This window comes from Acomys minous (assembly GCF_964271855.1).
Source record: "Acomys minous genome assembly, chromosome: 1".
Lineage (NCBI taxonomy): Eukaryota > Metazoa > Chordata > Mammalia > Rodentia > Muridae > Acomys > Acomys minous.
Window position 1 is genome coordinate 124,240,690 of NC_140483.1, and position 18,687 is coordinate 124,259,376.

The 18,687-nt window shown below is 37.8% G+C and overlaps 1 protein-coding gene across 1 annotated transcript in view; it reads right to left on the reverse strand.

Annotated features, from left to right (window-relative positions):
* The window catches only part of NECAB1 (N-terminal EF-hand calcium binding protein 1), a 155,341-nt gene that overhangs the window by 113,334 nt on the left and 23,320 nt on the right, over positions 1-18,687 (reverse strand). The window contains exon 3 of the mRNA XM_084760026.1: positions 12,823-12,931. Within this exon, the coding sequence (XP_084616152.1) occupies positions 12,823-12,931 (109 nt within the window). The remainder of the gene's footprint in view (positions 1-12,822; positions 12,932-18,687) is intronic.

The following is an 18,687-nucleotide window of genomic DNA, read 5'->3' on the forward strand; positions in this document are numbered from 1 at the left end:
CATGTTCTCTCTCCTTCTCTTTGTCAAACAAAAATGAAAATAAAACAAACAAAAAGACAAACAAGCAAAAATCTTAAACAAAACTAAATTTAAAAATGCACACACACACACACACACACACACACACACACACACACACACCACCACCACCACCACCACCATCACCACCACCACCAGCAGCAACATGGAGTCCATTTGTGTTGCCCAACTACTCCTGGGCACAGGCTTGCACTGAGGTCATTGATATACTCAGTGCCACTGCACTGGAGAAAATCTCTCTTCCCTCTCCCAGCAGGTACCAATTGCAAATAGCTTCTCGGTTAGGGGTGGGACTTGTGACCACGCCCCCTTCTCCATAGTGGAATGTTATTTGGAGAAACCATGTGTTATACTTATTTTATCTACAAAATGATACAATTTGAGTTCATCACTACATCCCCAAGACCAAACAAAACATCCAGCACCTTGTACACACTCAGCAGCACATTGCTGAAAGATGACAAACTCTGTTTGTGTGGGAAAGACAGAAATGATTTCATAACTGAGTTACTCAGGGGAACCTTGAGTTCAAATTAAACATTTCTTAAGTCTTCTTAATCTCCTGAGTCTTCTCCCCTGAAATCATCGATAATTTTTAAATTTCTCTTAAAATATCAAACTAGTTTTCCTATAGCAGGATTAAAATAAAGTGATCCAAAAACCATTAATGACTTGTAAGCTGAAAGGAAGATAGATAGATAGATAGTAGTTCTTTGATGTTTTCACACAAAATGTCAAAAGTTTCATACAACAGTGTAACCATTCTTTCTCAGTTCTCACCCAAATGAAAACTGCAGCCTTCACCATATTTTATAATAGATGTCTAGAATTGATGTTGCTTAGGTTAAGAAGTTTTATTTCAATGTCTATAAATAATTGATCAGGCAAACATTTCCTGTGTAGTCTGTTACCATGGAAAAGATATTCCTGTCACAGGTTTGAAAGTTCAGATAACTTTTTTCACGTTGCAGGAAAAAAAAACCCAATAGAATACGATGACGATAGTTTTGCAAAAAGATAAATTAAAAGCATAACCTCATACCTGAGTCACAGCTCCTCCTACAGAGGTTCAGAAACCATCACGGAAGAGGGGCCAGAAAGATGGTAAGAGCCACAGAAGATAGATGACTATAATGAAACAGCGTTTCTAAATCACAAACGAGTATTTGCACACATGAATTCACAGTGGCTGTAACAGTAAGAACAAGGTTGACCCAAGATCAAGGCAGACAAAGTGTTAGAGGAGGGAAGTGAGCTCAAAGTCCCAACTCTATCTGATGAGCTACTGACAACTGCTGGCTGTTAGGAGAGGGTCAGCCAATTTTCTTCAAGGATGCAAGGGTACCCATGTTCCAGTAGATAATCCTACATCTATGCAATGATGAGTAGACTCAGTGTATTTGTGTGGAAAGGTGGTAGCACACCCTAGTCTTTTCATTGAAATCTATCTGGAGATGCCTTTTTAAAATGCATGATTTTATGGATTTTCATTAATCATCCAACATATAGATGCAATTAATGTACAATAGAAAAATTTTTTTTTGAAATATGCAAGGTCGTGGCTTCAAACCCAGGATTGAGAACTCAGGATATAAGTAGGAATTCACAGGAATTAAATTAAATATCAAACAATAAATTTGATTCTGGACACCTCCTTTCAGCTTTTCTCATTTAAACAAATCCAGTACACGTACAATTTCTTACCATGACATTGGAAAAGATTTTGTGTGTTACAGAAGGGAATTAAACACACTAGACATGGTCTTACTATTCTCATTTATAGTGTCGAACAAGTGTAAAATGATAACAAACAGCAGTTCTCTCCATTTATTCTCTAGTCCACAGAAAAGGGCTGGATCATTTTTAAATATGGTTTTCCTCCTCTATAGTACTTCCTTAAGCAGCTGACCTCTGGACAGAGTAAGGCAGGGAAGCCTGCTGAGATCTACAGTGAACTACACAAGCATCTCTGGATGTCTGGAAAGGTTCCCTACAAGTTGCCCATAAGTAACTTCCAGACCATACAATTTTTTGAGAACAAGTTGTTGAACATAATGGTTCTTTGTTATATGTAGCCTTGCTAAATTATATTTTGTCAACAAAATTAAACACTGTAAAGATTGTGGGCCAAAGTGATACATGGATGGGACTATCAAGAGATGAATCTGTCTTCTCATACTTAGAAGTCATGAGAAGCAGAAGACATCACCTATGTTGGAAGAAAAAAATCAAATTTTTATGAGTTATTTGAAAACTAATTTCCCATTCATGAATGGGTGTCAGCTCATTAAATATGCAGGAATGCTGATTCATTTTTGTATAACACATGACACATGTTAGCCATTGTAGGTGATGGATACATATGTATTGAATAAATATATGAATGAGTAGGCAATACATGAATAACTTCATGGAATTTGCAAACTCAACCAGAATAATTATCAAATGTGACAGTCTGGGTTTTTCATAATTAAAAGGAAAAAAATCTCAGCAAAACAAAATTCTTCATTGTTGTCTTGAATGAGTCCTTATGCTTTACAATCTCATGGCAATTAGGATCGAGATATAAAGAAAATTAGGTGTGCAAAATCATCAAGCCCTATGGCTCAGCAGAAGTAGATTTCTAATCATGTTCAATTGCTATGTTTAATCTAAAGTGGATTAAAAATAGAATCCTTGAAAATCAGAAAGATGAAATTAAACCCTTATAGCCATTAGTGAATAAGACAAGAACAGCAATGTTCACCTGAGGCTGGCACCCAGCTCTCATCCTATTAGGCTTTGTGATAAGCGCTAAAAGCTTTTGTTATGTACTCCTTTTCTTACTAAGAAACCTTTTAAGGGCAGAGAAGAGTGTAGGATTCTATTTAGTAAGCACTTTCCCCCAAGCAATAAAAACTATTTTTTCCATATAAATGAAAAACCATTAATACTGGGAGAAATAAATTATTCATTTGTACATATCTGTGTCTGTTAAAATATGGAACTCATTCACATTTATATTTTAAGTTATATTTCACAGGTTTAAATTCATAAGAATGTAGTATTATTTTTTAAAAGAAATAACTTTAGAAAGTAATTTTAATTCAGTCTGAAGCCAAATTAATCATTTATTGAGCCCCCCGAAAAAAGAGCCAATTAAAGGATTTACATGATAGACTCTGCCAGTGGCATTACTCTTTCTGTACAATCCACACCCTCTATATGCTTACATTGTCACAAATATACCTCTGCAAAAATCTTTTACATCTAATCAATATGTTATGCTTACATGTCAATCAATTAACTATTTACTAAATTTAGTTCAGTAATTATAAGAAACAGAAAACAATGGTTCCTGTTTCAGAGATTATAATTAGATTTGGAGACAAGAGGAAAAGCTAATGAAACAACTATTTAAAAAACATTATGTAATTAGATGGTGCTTTAAGAAGTCATAAATTACAAATATAAAACTTGAAAGAAAGATGATTCAGGAAAGCTGGAAAGGTTAATGAATACATCTTAATTATCTTCATTTTATTGTTATTTTGGGCAGCGATTTATGTACTGTCCGTAAGCTGTGCAAAATAGGTTCTTATATTGGTTCCCTTCTTTTGGCAAAGAAATTTAAGATCCGACGAAGAGAATAATCTCAACGTTCCAACACTAGAAGTGGAGAGATTGAAGCCTGGGGCTGGGGATTCCGTGAGTCCTTTACACAGCGCAGTGCGGACACACAGTGAGTTCAGGATTCCGTGAGTCCTTTACACAGCGCAGTGCGGACACACAGTGAGGTCAGGATTCCGTGAGTCCTTTACACAGGGCAGTGCGGACACACAGTGAGGTCAGTGGCCCTTTACGACCGGCAACTATACTATGGCGAGAAAGAAGGGCACCCAACCAAGCAACGTGTACAGTGGGAGAGACAAGAGAACTGGAATTTATTTTCCTTCTCATCTCAAATATTTATTGAGCTCTCATATTGCTGGATGTTATGTCAGAAAAAAAAATCATCGATGAGCAAAGCAGTCATGACATCTGCCTTCATGCCTTGGGGAGGAGAGTGTCAGCCACTGAGTGCAATAGATCTAAGATTGCAGTTGATAGAGCAGCTACAGAGAATAGTTTATGTTCCAGTGAGAATGCAGGACAGTAAACGGAACCTAACAAGGCAGGTTAGGATAGTTTCATGAACTATAAGCAGGTATATGTAATAATATAAACTGGGTTGGGAATATACATAAAGCCATATTTTAGGTGGTAAAGATTAGCTATGGGGTGGAATAAAGGCAATCAGTAGATGAAAAGAAAAGATTTTTTTCCCCCCATGATCACACTTGAGTACATAACTAGAAGCCATGTTAAGCAGCTACTGCTGCGACTGTGTCAGAGTGGCAGGGTTCCAGGTGTTCTGTGCCCTGCCCTGAGATCTTCTGTGCCGCTTCAGTTCATTTGAAAACAGCCACGCTATTTATACTTTGTTAATCACGGACGACTTATTCCTTCACCGTGATCTAAAAGAGTATCTTGGGTTGGGCAATTAGTAGATGACAGAAATTTGTTATCCTACGTCTCAAGGCTTTGAAGTCCAAGATCAATACACCAGCGACTGGAAGGGGTAACAAGCTCCCCAGGGAATATCTCATAAAGGCTCTCATCCCATCCAAGTGGGCTCACGACCGAGTCACCTGCCAGGGTCCTCACCGACTCATGACATCACCTTGGAGAACTGAATGTAAGGAGACAGACAGCAAGGGGAAAGTTGTTTTTTTTTTGAAAACCTTTCACTTCAAAAATAATGATTTCAGTTTTTTTTTAAAAATAGCTTCTGCCTAAATAAGAACTTCGGAGAATAATAATGTGGTTACAAAGAGAGAAACTTTGCACTGAGATGGCTGTAGTGGTAGAAAGTTTTTAAGAGCAGATTTTGTTGGTGGATTGGGTATGTGGGAAGAAACAGTCCAAGAGGTAAGCACAGTGTACCTTAAAGAATCTCATGTTTCACTTTTAATGAATTTATTACATCCATTCAGTGGATATTAGTAAAGTGTGAGAGAGCAGGCTATATTCATGTGAATAAGTAATTTACCATAGAAAACTTTCTTTTGAGTAATATTGACCTCATTCCACCATTGGCAACAGCCTTCTCAAAGAGGGTGTTCACTTAAGGCTAACAGGAAGTTCAAGTCTTTCATGCGGAGGAATGGATGGCAACCAGAAGGTAATATAAAATACTAAAACATTTGGAATTGCAGCTGTTAATACAGACGATGTAAGAAAACAGTGGAACTCTGAGCAATCTGAAGAACAGTGAGAAAATAGGGTGAACAAAGGAAGGCGGTGGCGGAGGAGGGGGGAAGTCTAAAAGTAGAATGTGCCTTCCAGGTACGAAGGGGGAAAATAGGAGAAAACTGGAATTGGTGTCCACAGAAAAGAAGAATAACTTTTCTACAATGTAGTGACTCCCACACTGTAAAAATCCAATACAATAGACATAAAAAGAGACGAGATAAAGGCAGCAATTAAAGTAATTGCCTCTATACTGTACATCCAAATGTATTCTCTTGCTGGGGAACTAGCCATCTTCTCATCAGAATAAAACACTTCAAAGTGACTTCTAAGAAAGGCCTTGAAATATTTTGATTTTTGATAATATAAAACAGCTAAAAATAGGAGATGTTCTTGAGACCTCATGACAATGAAAACGGTTTACATTTGGTTTCTAAGTAGACCTTGGGAAATCCCATGCCTCTGCACAAGCTGTTCACGGCAGCTTTGGCAAATGAGTTAACTGTTGGTGACTAAGTGCAGGCTGCGAATTGTAACAAGTTCTTATAAAGCCTTTGTGGCAATTAAGCAAGATGATACAAATATGTGCCTAGAATGTAGCTGTCTAATAACTGCATCTCCCAATTTTGTTATTAATTGCACAGATCCCTTAGAGATTTTTTTTTAGAAATAATTTTTTGCTGCCTTGACACAAAATTTAACTTCACTACCACCTTTATCTGAGAAAATTGGAGCCAATTTCTTTCTTAAATTATAGCTAAGGATAAATAATTTTCACATAAAAGGTCTTTAAATTTTTCTCCATTTAAATCTATCAAGATATGATAGTCTTTTTGGTTGTAAAGTATAATTTGGCTTGATAACTTCATAGTCTCCTATGTGGGTTGAAGATACCTCTATTCCTGTACTACAGGTGGTGAAGAGACTTGATCTGGAAAGAATCATGCTGCTGCTGATAAAATACCTTCACAGGAAAGAGCAAAGCTTTAAACCAACCGTCAAAATGTAGATATTTATTTTTTTCATTTTTTTATATTTATTTTTTTCATTTCATTTTTGTGAATTAGAGAAAATGATGCTCCAAGTAGGTAAATAGGCTTAGATAATTACTAAAGTGAAAGCACATCTTAAAAATGAATGAATAATAAAGAACTTTGTTTCCACAGTTTATCTCTTGGGCAAATAGAACAAATAACTGGAGGTTTGATAGTAAATTAGAATGAGTCATAGTTTTCAGCTCTAGGACTGCGGACAAATGTATACCTGCAAAAGATTGGGGCTCTGAGAGAAGCATGGAAGAATGGGGAAATCGAAGGATCCAGAGGGTCCTAGAAACTTACAAGAAGAACACTATGATGGGCAGATCTAGTCCCAAGGGTTCTGCTCAAACTACGGCACCAGCCAAAGACAATGCATGCAGTAAACTTCAAACCCCTACCCAGATCTACCCAATGGGCAGGACATTCTCCACAGTTGAGTGGAGAGTGGGGTCTGACTTTCACACGAACTCTGGTGCCTCATATATGACCACATCCCCTGGATGGGGAGACCTGGTGGCACTCAGGGGAGGGATAGCAGGTTACCAAGAAGAGACTTGATACCCTATGAATATATACTGGGGGAAGAGGTCCCCCTCACTCATAGTCATAGGGGAGGGGAGTAAGGGGAAAATGGGAGGGAGGGAGGAATGGGAGGATACAAGGGATGGGATAACCATTTAGATGAAATAGGAATAAATTAATAAAATATATTTTGAAAAAAGATGTCATGAAGTAGTGTTCCTTTCAGCCATGCGCACGACTCTTTCTACTCTAAGTTCTCAAGGAATTAAACCTGTATGAGATTCAAGAACATTTTGATATCTACAGCAGGTGGGATCATAAGGAAGTGAATAAATACTAGATGCTGCTATGTCTAAATTTTGGCAATCATCCTAATGCACAGAGGACCAGATGGACAAAGGGTGGTGTGACAAGCATGGTTCTAGAAGAGTGTGGGGAAGCTGGCACACTGGATGGTCAAATGGGTGGGAAAGTCAAGGGTACCAAGGCTAGCAGGAAGGGCAGGGCCATGGGCACCTTAGTAAGACCAGAAAGCCTGTTAGAGGACAGAGATTTTCCTGATTTTAGGGTTTTTGACTACGAGTAACTTCAGGTTTTCTGCTGACCCTACTCTCAGAACTTTTTTTGGAATTTAAATTTCTCTAAGCCTCTTTTGCTCTTCAAAGGGTGGTGGTGGTTATATTTTACTAAATCATGAGATAATAAATGTTTTTCAGGCTAGGTAAGCAGTTCTTTTGATCTGTGGGACACTCAAGCTGTACCTGCCTAGAATTTACCCCTTCTATCCTGATGCAGCATCTGCGTTCCAGTTCTCATCCTGTTTCCCCTAAAACAGGGACACATTGCTCACAGATGCTCGTGATAACAGAGTAGGATAATGATCCCAAGGCAGGAGTCTGCTGCAGCTGTTGCTAAAGAAAAGCGGTCTCTCTGACAGTTTTCCAGGCTGGCTTCTAGCCACCCTGGCCTTTCACTCCTTCTAAGGAAGAGCTGAGAGAGAGAGAGAGAGAGAGAGAGAGAGAGTTTCCTCAAGTTGAGCAAAGCAGAGATTGAGGAATATCTGTTCAAAGGCTGATTTACCCTAGCTCTGCAGCTTTGAGAACCTTCTGATTCCACCTTTCACCCAAAGCATCCCAAATACCCTGTCTCTTAAAGGCACCTTACATATGCTGCTGTTTCAAAACAAGAACCTTTGGGTTTAGACAATGGAGCATACCTTTCCTTAGTTTCTACAAATCACACATAGAAACAGATTCTCTTAAGATGGTGTTTGATGCTTGTTTCTCCTGTCCAGTCTGGGTCATAAGTGTTATTCTTCCAGAGCTCCTCAAGCAAAACTCAACCATTATAGCTTAGTCTAACCACTCAATTATGGACTTTCATGGTCATTTGTTATTTTTCTCTATAGCTCTACCACCTCTCACTCTCTGGTTTCTTGCTTACACAGTTTTAGCCACCCCATATTGTAACTAACACATGGGATTGTGGACTACTCTACTTTCACAGGTACTAAGTTTGTGGTTTTACTTCTTACATCCTCTGTTCCACGTGAAGGTGGTGTAGATTATGTTAATGAGGAGATCTGGCTTGTTCTCAGCTAGAACGGCAGTGAATGCAATGCAATGCACAACTCTGTTGCATACCCTTTGGATGGTCCTAGTGCTTGTTGCATGCTATTAACCCTAACATCTTTTCCAGCATCTCACAACATATGTCTCCTTAGGCAGTGTGATGAATAACTCAAGGAAGAGAGTAGCATTATCAATCAACTCATCCTACTTTTAGAAATTAACCATCATGTTTAAATATAGGATAAACAACTTTTTCTATTTCAGGAGGAGCATAACTCTGCCATCTGAAACAAATACTTTGATATAATTACTCTCTAATTATTATGGGATTTTAATCTCATCATTGGCGCATGGAAACTGCTTTCAAATGTTGGAAAGGCATGCCATAGAATATTAATATTCTGAGTGGCCCTAAGGAGAAGACTATGTGGAAATTCAGGAGAAAAAAGTCAGTTTAGTATAGGAAAGAATGTTTTCAATTCCAGAGCTACCGTGTTTTAGTAGTTGGTGATATTTCTGTCACTGTGGTGTCAGTGAGTTAAGAAGCACAGGGTTGAAACGTCAGCACTCAGCATCCAAAAAAACCCAAAACTATTTTAGTCTGGAACAAAGAATCTTTCTTCTATCTGAAAGTATGAGGCTTTAGTCATGAGCTTCTCTCTGAGAATCTTGGGACACTTTTTTGTATGTTCACTTTCTGCATCATGAGCAAAACTTCCATCTGGTCTACCATTTGGTCTATCCTGGCAATCTGGAGCTCCTAACTGCAGTTCACTGCCAGAATTGCTTTAAGTCTCTAGGGAATCTTTCTCCCATGCTTCTGCTATGACTAATATTTCAATGATTTTTGCTAAATTTTCTTGTTTTCAGGTAACTGATTGCAAAATGTAGCTAAGCTGGCTTTCGAGTGAGTGAGAGTACTTTATGTGAGCTGTGAAAGCTTCTTCTTGACCTAAGAATCTTCTTTTTTCCCCCAATAGGGGTGGTGGTCCTCACTTATGACTACTTAACTATAGATTTAGTTTTTTATTTTTTTTCCTAAACTTACATATTAATAGTACCATGAGTATTCTTTTATGAATAAGTCTTATTGTCTTACAAGTTGAGAAAACAACAAGTTGAGAAAAACTAGAAAGTATTTCCCGGCACTAGGAGGGCTGTAATAAAGAACAGTTACTGGAGTCACTGGGAGATTAACAATTTTTTTTTCAAAAAAGAAAGATTAGGCATACCTACCTGTAAAGATAATTGAGATTATGAAATTTTTAGTCAGATGGAGGTGTACATTTTAATTTATTTTGAAAGATTAGTTTGTTCACAGTTATTTTTAAGAAGTTAAAGCTTTCAATAATGTCTTTGTTTGTTAACACTTTCAAAAATACAACACATTCTCTTTTGTCAGACAATATAATTCAAACATCATTTTTTTACATACTTCATGAATCACTTTATGCCACCATAATCCAGAGAGAAAACATTCTGAGTATTCAAACAGAATAAAAAAGCTACAAATTTAAGATATTAAGTATAAAAAGTAATAGTGAAAACCATTTATCACACTAGAAGTCTAACACAGCACATAAGCAGAATGCTGCATGGGACTCAGCTTAGGATGAGGTTTTTCTGAGTATTGAGCTCAAGCTATGATATATAGCTGGATAGTGAATGTGAGGCACCTTCCTCAAAAACACGGGCCAGTGATCCATAAATTAGCTTGAAAATTAATTTAAAAATTCTTCAAACTAGGGTATTCTTTTTTGTTGTTGTTTGGTTTGTTTGCTGGCCTGGGCTTGTTTTGTAGACCAGGTTGGCCTCAAACTCACAGTGATCTGCCTGCCTTGGCCTTTCTGAGTGGTGGGATGAAAGATATGCACCATTATGCTTGGCTGGATATTCTTTTTATAAGGAATAATTTATCTAATTTTGATACTTAATATACCTTAATTATACTGCATTGTAGAGACAAGATATCATTCAGAGACAAGTTCTCTGAAAGACTACTACTTATGACAAAGTAAATATCCAACTAACAGACATTGTGGGGAACAAGGATCAGGAAGTTGATGTAAATGGAGAGATAGTCAATTTGCTTGGTTCTGCCCCACCAATATTAATTGGTTTCTTTTGGGCCAGGCTGTGCTCTTGATAAAATTAGAGTTGCTTGGGATGCTTGGAAGTATTAGTGTTTGGGAGGATAGCATATGCCATAAGAAAGTGAGTAGAAGAGAAAAAAATTTGGCATATATAGTAAAAACTTGGATCATGCAAGATAAAAGTTTTTTTTAAAGCTTAAAATAAAGCTCTGGAATTTCTATGTCAAAGCTTGAATTAATCTTTGTAAAAGATCAAAGCTTGACACTGACAACCTGTTTTAAGGAGGAATTTCATGAATATAATTCAGAGGTCTCCAACTAATATTATTAATTTTGAACTGATTATAGTTATGCCAGAAAACATACTGTTGTTGATAACGCATATGATAGCAACAAATAGTAATATACACTCCTTTAGACTTGAATACATCTTTGCCCATCTCTGTTTTGGGTACTAAGTAATTTTAAATGTATACAAAGTAATACAAGCTATGAAAAATGTATATAAATGGCCAATCAAACCAATAAAATCAAGTGAAAACTTTCCGCTTAATTTTAGTAAATATGCATTGGAAGATATTTATGGCACCAAATTCTAAAGCTAGAAATCCCAATAAATGTTCCACGTCTAGAAACTTAAAATATTTAATAAGGAGGAAGTAAATAGCATGCTTGATTGAGTGTTAGCCTACGAACTTAGAACAGGGTAGCCAACACACAAGGGGAGCTTCTGTCTCCTCTCCATCCTCTCTCCCAAAGGCTTCGTTCTGTACATGAGTGTTCTTCCCCAGCATCCACCTAAGGTTTGGTTAAGACCCGCAGTCTTCTTTCATCACCACCATTTTAGATGGTTCCAGATAGGACCAGAATGATCAAGACAGTGCTAGAGTTCTTGACGAGATTACCTTTGCCTTGCAGAGGTAATATAAAGTTGAAGTACTTTCAAGAACTCAGAAGATAAATGATCTCTCAGCCAGACCATTCTTTCCTCTCTGTAAATCCCCTTACACTTTTAGTTGGATAGTTGACACTTCAGCAGTCAGAAGTGACTCCAATGCTTCATGTATCCAGAACTTTCTCCTCTTCTTGACAGAATTTTTCTCTCCATTCCCCCCGCCCCCCGCCCCGCATTTCTTTACCTAAGCAGTTTCTATTTTCTTATCATATCTGAGTTCCTATGAACAGTACTTGGGCCACAGTAACCTACAATGCCCTTCCTTGTGATTACCAAGTATCCTATGAATACATCAATCACAGAGTTTTTGAGAGTATACTGAAATTATGACTTACTGAATCTTAAGTAGACTTAAGTAGAAAGTTTTTTTCTGACAATGAAAGAAAAGGCTTTGCCAGGACAATTTACACTTTTGTTGAATTCTTGAACCTTAATGATTGTTTTAAAAATATTCAACCACTTGAGTAAAGTGAATTTAAACTTTTAAGTTTCTAAATAGCCTTAGGAAAATGTCTGTTCATAGTAGAACCCCCGAGCATTGTCTTGGCAGACTGGTTTATCACCTGGAACCATGTCAGTGCTTTTCCTAAAGCAGAACGCGATTGTCCAGGAAGTAGGCATGGTGCCGGCTCTCCAACCATGTGTGAATCCCTGTTCTTTCATATTAGAATTCTGTAATAGTGGCTGTGAAAAATGATGTGATCTTGTTCAGTAACCCTAAACACGCAGAGCATTTCTGTTGATACATATCGTAAACTCCTCATTATCGTATATTCTCAGCATGGGGGTGCGATATGAACAGAATTTTCCTAAGTGTTCTACTCCAAAAGAGAGATCTACATGCCAAATAAATGAAGTTAATCAATCATTCTATGCTTCAACTCTTCAGAGCTGTTCTGTGCCTGCCTTACCTGTAGCTCTCAGGCAGCAGTGATTTGCACTTTATAGCTGCAATAATTTCATTTGCATATTCTAATATAATAGTGCCCATAGGACATTTTTTTAAACAAAGAAAGTTTAGATTATACTGAAGACTGAAGGTAGAATTTTTACTTATTTATTAATGACAGAGTGTAATTATTTAACATGTCCTCTCTATTTTATATGCTATAAAGAAGGTACAATCAATTTCAAACTAATATAAAATATCTTTTTAAAGATATTAAAGGCTTTTAGAACACTTGCATTTTTAGGAAAGAATATTCAGAACTAAGCATTACAGAATGTACCCTCTCTGGTCCCCCTCCCCCACTGCCTGAGTGACTCGGTCAAGGTCACATTCTCACTCAACACCTCATTTACAGAGTCCACTGATAAGAAGCATTCCTTACTTGGTGTTGTGTGTATCAATGGTGTGGAAGAGCTCATGTAGCTCTTCTCCACTGAGAACTCCATCTGCAAAGTAGGCTTTAAATTCCTCGAAGGACAATTTTCCATCATCTGAAATGATAGCAAACAAGAGAAGCAAATCATTGGAACCTCCCTTTGTACTGGTCTCCTTTTGATTCTGAAAACTTAGCCCTAGTGTCTGTGGTTGTTTATTTGTGCATGGCACACATACATTAAAAAAGAAAAAAAGGAAGGAAAAGTTTCAAATGTTAAAAAGAAAACAATAATTCAATATCTCTTCCTTGAATATTGTACACCAATGAATGCACTGATGTACATCTTCCTGGTTTTGAGTATTTTGGGTTGCTTGTTGCCATGACAATTATGTAACATTTAAGGAACTATTTACGTAGTCGTAGAAAACAAGATCCACACAGCAACACAAAGGGCCAAGCAGACATTTTGCTTTCATGATACCAAACCTACACAGAGTCTAGCAGACCAAAGAATAAGTATTAGATGCTTAACAAGTGTACTTTGATTAACTATTTACACAAGGATATGAGTTGTTATAAGTCAACAAATTATGTTCATTGTTGTATTCATTAAACTAGTGGCTGATTTTAAAGGCAAACACATTTTTCTTATTTGGGACACAATTGAGATACACAATCAAAGCCTAACAAAAGATAAGATGCAGAGACATAAGCATAAGTATTTTTGCACAGCTGGGATCAGTAAATTCAATAAGAAACAGATGCACTTTAAATCTATGGGAATTCGGGTAATGGATTATTTTCATTTCAAAGAGTGATGGGCAGAGTTAGTATCATTTATACCTGACTTTGAGCAAAAGCTCTGGGTAAGCCTAGATGGAAAAACCCCACATTACTAACATGAAAAATATCTGTGCCAGGCAGAGAAACAACAAATTCAAAGGAATGACGGGCCCCTAAGGGAGAGGCAGCATCCTTTTCTATGCACAGTCATTTGTCAGCTTTTTATAGAGATGCTGCCAAATTACTCTAAGTGATAGAATCAGCCTTTGCATTTGTAACACAGGAGCTCAGATCTGAGAAAGAAGTTGACCAAGATCACAAAGTTCTCACGTAGACCTACTGACAATACTGCAATGAACAAAATAGGATCCTATCATTGAATAAAAAGTATGATTTTTAATAGGACTCGACCATCAAGATTATTTAGAGCACTTTTCAACAGATGGCCCCAGACTGCCACAAGTAGTGTTTAAATGCTGCCCAAGGATATGAATTGCACAGAGAGCTCAGAGTATAGGTTGACAAGATGAATTTTTAAAAAAAATAACAACTTGTACTGCTTCTCCTTGCATTATGCCCAGGGAGTATTACTATAAAGAGAACAGCAGGCCTGAATTACTTAGTTCTTCAGGTAAATACTAAAGGGCTGGTATATATTTTTTAAAGATCCTAGTTTGTGAAATACACATCCTTTAAATTTCATGTCTTTTTAATTTAACAGGTACAATACACCAAGCTTCCACTAAACTCTTGCTAACAGTAAACAGAGCAGAAGTGGCCATCCAGATGATAAAAATCTAGATCTGGATCAGCTTACAAAGAATTCCTGGCCTGAGTGACGACCTGGACCAGTAACTCTCAGCATGCAACCCTGGAGTAGCCCACTGCAGTGAAATCAGTCCACTGGTTTCTCTATTGTCCAATCCAGTCTTGTGTTAGGTGAGTTATACAAATTTAGTCCCATGCAGCCTTTTGTATGGCTGAATGTGTGTCTTCTTATTCCGATAAAGAAATAAATAAGCTCAGAGGAGAAGAAAGTTGTCCATAGACTAGGTCTAGAGTCAGGGCTCATGGTGCATACTTGCAATGCTAGCACTCAGGAGGCTAATGCAGGAAAAAAAAATCCATATTCCAAGGCTACAAAATAAAGCCTTGACTACAAAGTATCTAACTAACTAACTGAAGAGAGAGAGAAAAAAAAAATAGAAACAAACACACTATTTTCTCCACTGTTGCTGCATTGTGCAGTTAATATGACCTTACTCACTGATTATGGGATGTATTTCTCCTACAGTGACCCTGTGCTGGTTCTCAGGTGAATGGAGCCAGGCTTTAGAACTGTGGTTGCATTGCTTCCCGTGAGTTGCACAGACCTTGGTATGCTGCTTTATAGTTAGGGGAAAAAGAGTTCAAGTAGTAATGCATTGCTATAGGACAAAAGCGTTGGCTAACAAGTGCCTTGATTTAAAAACAAAAAACAAAAAACAAAAAAGAAAAAACAAAAATCTCCTATTGGCAAAAGTATGCAGAATAGGAGAATTTAAGCATTAAATTGCAGTCCTGGCTTGAAGGGGAGAAAGGATGTGTTGAAAGCTGTTTTTATCACCTGCAGGACTCTTGAAAGTCTCAGTGACAGGCTGCCACATTGTAACACAAGCAATTGCAAAGAATTTCTTTTGAGCAGCTCTAGACTAGGACTACAATGTTAAACAAAGGCTTTATAGGAAGGGTGAAAAATCAATCCCCTTGCGTGATTTGGTATTAATAAGGCAATTATATTTTTATTAACATATTTTATTTCAATTTCAGCATTCCTGCTGAAACCTCCTTTTGAAACAGAACAAAACAACGAAAACTTGGCTTAAATTGGTTTGCTCACAAAATAGGCATGCCTCCTACGGCTGCATTCCGCCAGGGACAAACCTTAACTTTAACGGACAATGTACGCAGGTTTTTCAACTGTTCTTTTAGAGTAATTAATGTGCTTCATCTCAGTATGTCTTGAACATTTGACCTTTTCAGCTTTATTTATTTTGTTTTTTTTTTAATTAAATTGATTCTTTGAATTCTCATACATATGTACAATGGATTCTGGTTGTTCTTCCTCCTACTCTCGCCCATCTTTCTTCTCTGCCAAACTCCCTCTTCCAGGGTAATCTCTTCCATATGCACCTCTTCTCATTTTGTTTGTGTCCCTCCACATCTGGCCAGGGCCATCGGTGTAACTCTGGCATTGGAACTATCCTCTGCAGTCTGTTGAGTACACCGCTGGTCACGCAACTGAAGATGGTGGCCAGCAGTGGCTCACAATTCAGCAGTGAGGAGTACAGGCCCCAAAGCCCCTCCCCAGTCCGAGACTGACAGTAGAGCATTGTCTTGTGCAGGCCAAGTGCAGGTGATAGAAGCTGAGTGGAGGTATGACCATGTTGTGAGTGTGTGTCTAGAGAATGTGACTTTGCTGCCTTCTCCTATCTTTTAGCTCTTACATTCTCTTCATCCCTTCTTGTGCACTGTTCTCAGAGCCTTACAAAGATCACTATAGATGACTTCTTTAGGACTGAGCCCTCTTCTTAGTCTCTGCATCTAGTCTGTGCATTACATTCACATACCTAACGAAGCAAAACAGTGTAAAGTGAAAACACTGTGACGCCCCAATTATCTCCTTTCTTCCTTGTTTTTTTTTTTTTTTTTTTTTTTGGTAATATTTTGTTTGATTTATAAACTTTTGTGTCTCTACTTTCTTCAGGATAATATAAATATCCCTATTTCTCTTCATTTCTATTGTGCAAGAAATACCCCAAATACACCACTCTATTTATTTTAAAGAAAACATGGTATTTGAATATTCACTGTTTAGTCTTTATTTTGAAGAATTAAAAAAAATACAGAGAAAACTGAAGGCACCATTACAGCTAGCTTTGTATCTCATCTGCATTTCCAAGGTTTTAACACTGGGCACATTGACTTTTTGCCCATAGTTCTTAATCCAACAGTTCATGCTATTCTTGCCCAGGTAAATTACTTCCTTGAGGGAGAACAGTTGTAAAGGAAACCTTGAGTTTTAAACTTGAATCCCTGCTTATTCATTCATTCATCGATTCGATACTTATCTAGATCTTACTGTGTGCTAGGCACAGTGTTTTTGTGCTAAGAATAGAGGCAAACCCTCACGGATCCTATGACGGGTTATAACAAATGAATACCAGCCACAGTATGACAAGGGTAATCCCAGAAAGGTGTGAGGGTGTGTGTGTGTGTGTGTGTGTGTGTGTGTGTGTGTGTGTGTGTGTGTGTGTGTGTGTTGGGGGAACTATGCTAATGGAAAGGCCAAGAAAGGCTTTCAAGTGATGCTTCCGTTTAGACACAAATGAAAGCTAAAGGGTAGTCAAAGGTCTCTACATAGAAAGATCTTCTGGGCAGAGGAAATGCAAACAGCATAGCTAGAAAGCCAAAACAAATATGGACTAGAACCTACAAAAACCAGAGCTCGCAATCAAAGAGTATCTATCCTGAGGGAAGGGGAATCATAGATACAGAGAAATAACAGTGTGAGATGTTATAAAAATCATGGTATGTGGTTTGACTCATGCCAAGCGCAGTAGAGAGCTGCTGCCGTATTTTTGAAAGCTAGATACAGTTGCAGCAAACAGAGTGGAGCTCAGACATGAACCAGGAAAGAGGAGATGCGCTATGATGTTGTGTGGCGTCAGGCAAAATCAAAGGTGACAAGAGTTTGGTGGTGATAGTGAAAACAGGGAAGCAGAAGGTTTTAATTTGTTTAGGAAAGGGAGAACAGAAACTAGAGATCACCTAAGGGGGCAGGTGAGGGAAGCAAGAACTCCAGGGTGACTTGTAATTTCCAGGGCAGGGAAAGAGATGGATGTCACATTACTATTTACTGAAAGATGGACACTGGACTAAAAAAATAGACAAAGTCAAGGTACCTTCTGGCATGAAGTTAGAGGTACCCCTGGATAAGTGTAGAGACATCTAGTCAGTGAAAAGCTCATATGGTTCTTAAAGGCCAAGGGGCAGGATGGAAGCTTGTATATTTAGGAGTTATCAACACAAAGTAACCGGGGTTCCAGAAGTGAGTGAGTTATTCCCACAGAGAATGAACAAAGAGCCCAGGATAGACTTCAGAAAGACAAAATTTTAAGTTTCAAATGTTATAAACGCTGCAACATTGTGAAGATCATCTGTGAGGCCTTTCAAAAATTCTTCATACAGGACCTAGCAAACAGCAAGTTTTAAGTAAAGGAAGAGACATTTAACACAGCACAATAATCAAAGGCCATCCGTGCAGTTTTTAATTATTTTCTATTTTTCCTCAAAAAATATTTACTGACTAGAGACAAAAAGATGGCAGCTGGGGGTCGGGGAGCATTCCATATGATTACTCACTCCTCACCTGCCAGAGATGCAAACAGTTACCAATGGCTGCTTAATGATGTCTTACCTTAATTTCTTAACTAAACAAAACTGATGCTTCTCTTTCAAAAATGAAAAAGAAAGAGAAGGGTTGGGGAAAAAGAGAAGAGAAACACAGAAGGAAAGCAAGCCTGCTACTCAAACAGTTGTTCTATGTCCCCTTCAGGTCACAACCACAAGTACATCAACAAATACAGTCCTGAGCTCAGCCTTGGGCCTCCTCCAGAGACATTAAAGTCTAGATTTTATTATTGCTGAGAATAATTATGTACATTTTTATGGACTTTTATTCATGTGTTACCTTAACATTTTTGAAGACTTCAAATATTTTAGTTTACCAAAATTTAACAAATCATGATCACTGTCAACAACAACAGTGGAATCTGTGGTACAAAGTGAACATCTGGGCAGGACTGCTGAGTCACACAGGAAGGACTGAATACACTTTGCAGAGGATCCAAGAAGATCAGAGAGAATCCAACCCATGTATAATTCATATTTAAACATGTCAAGTTTAAAGAGAAGAATGCCAAGGACAAAGAGAAAATTTGTAAAGCAGAAAGATAAGCATTGATGGGGGACCGTGACTGAGAACCACAGAATTATTGTAAACAACGCAAGTAGCAAAATGAGTATGTAGGGAAGTATGTAAAGTGC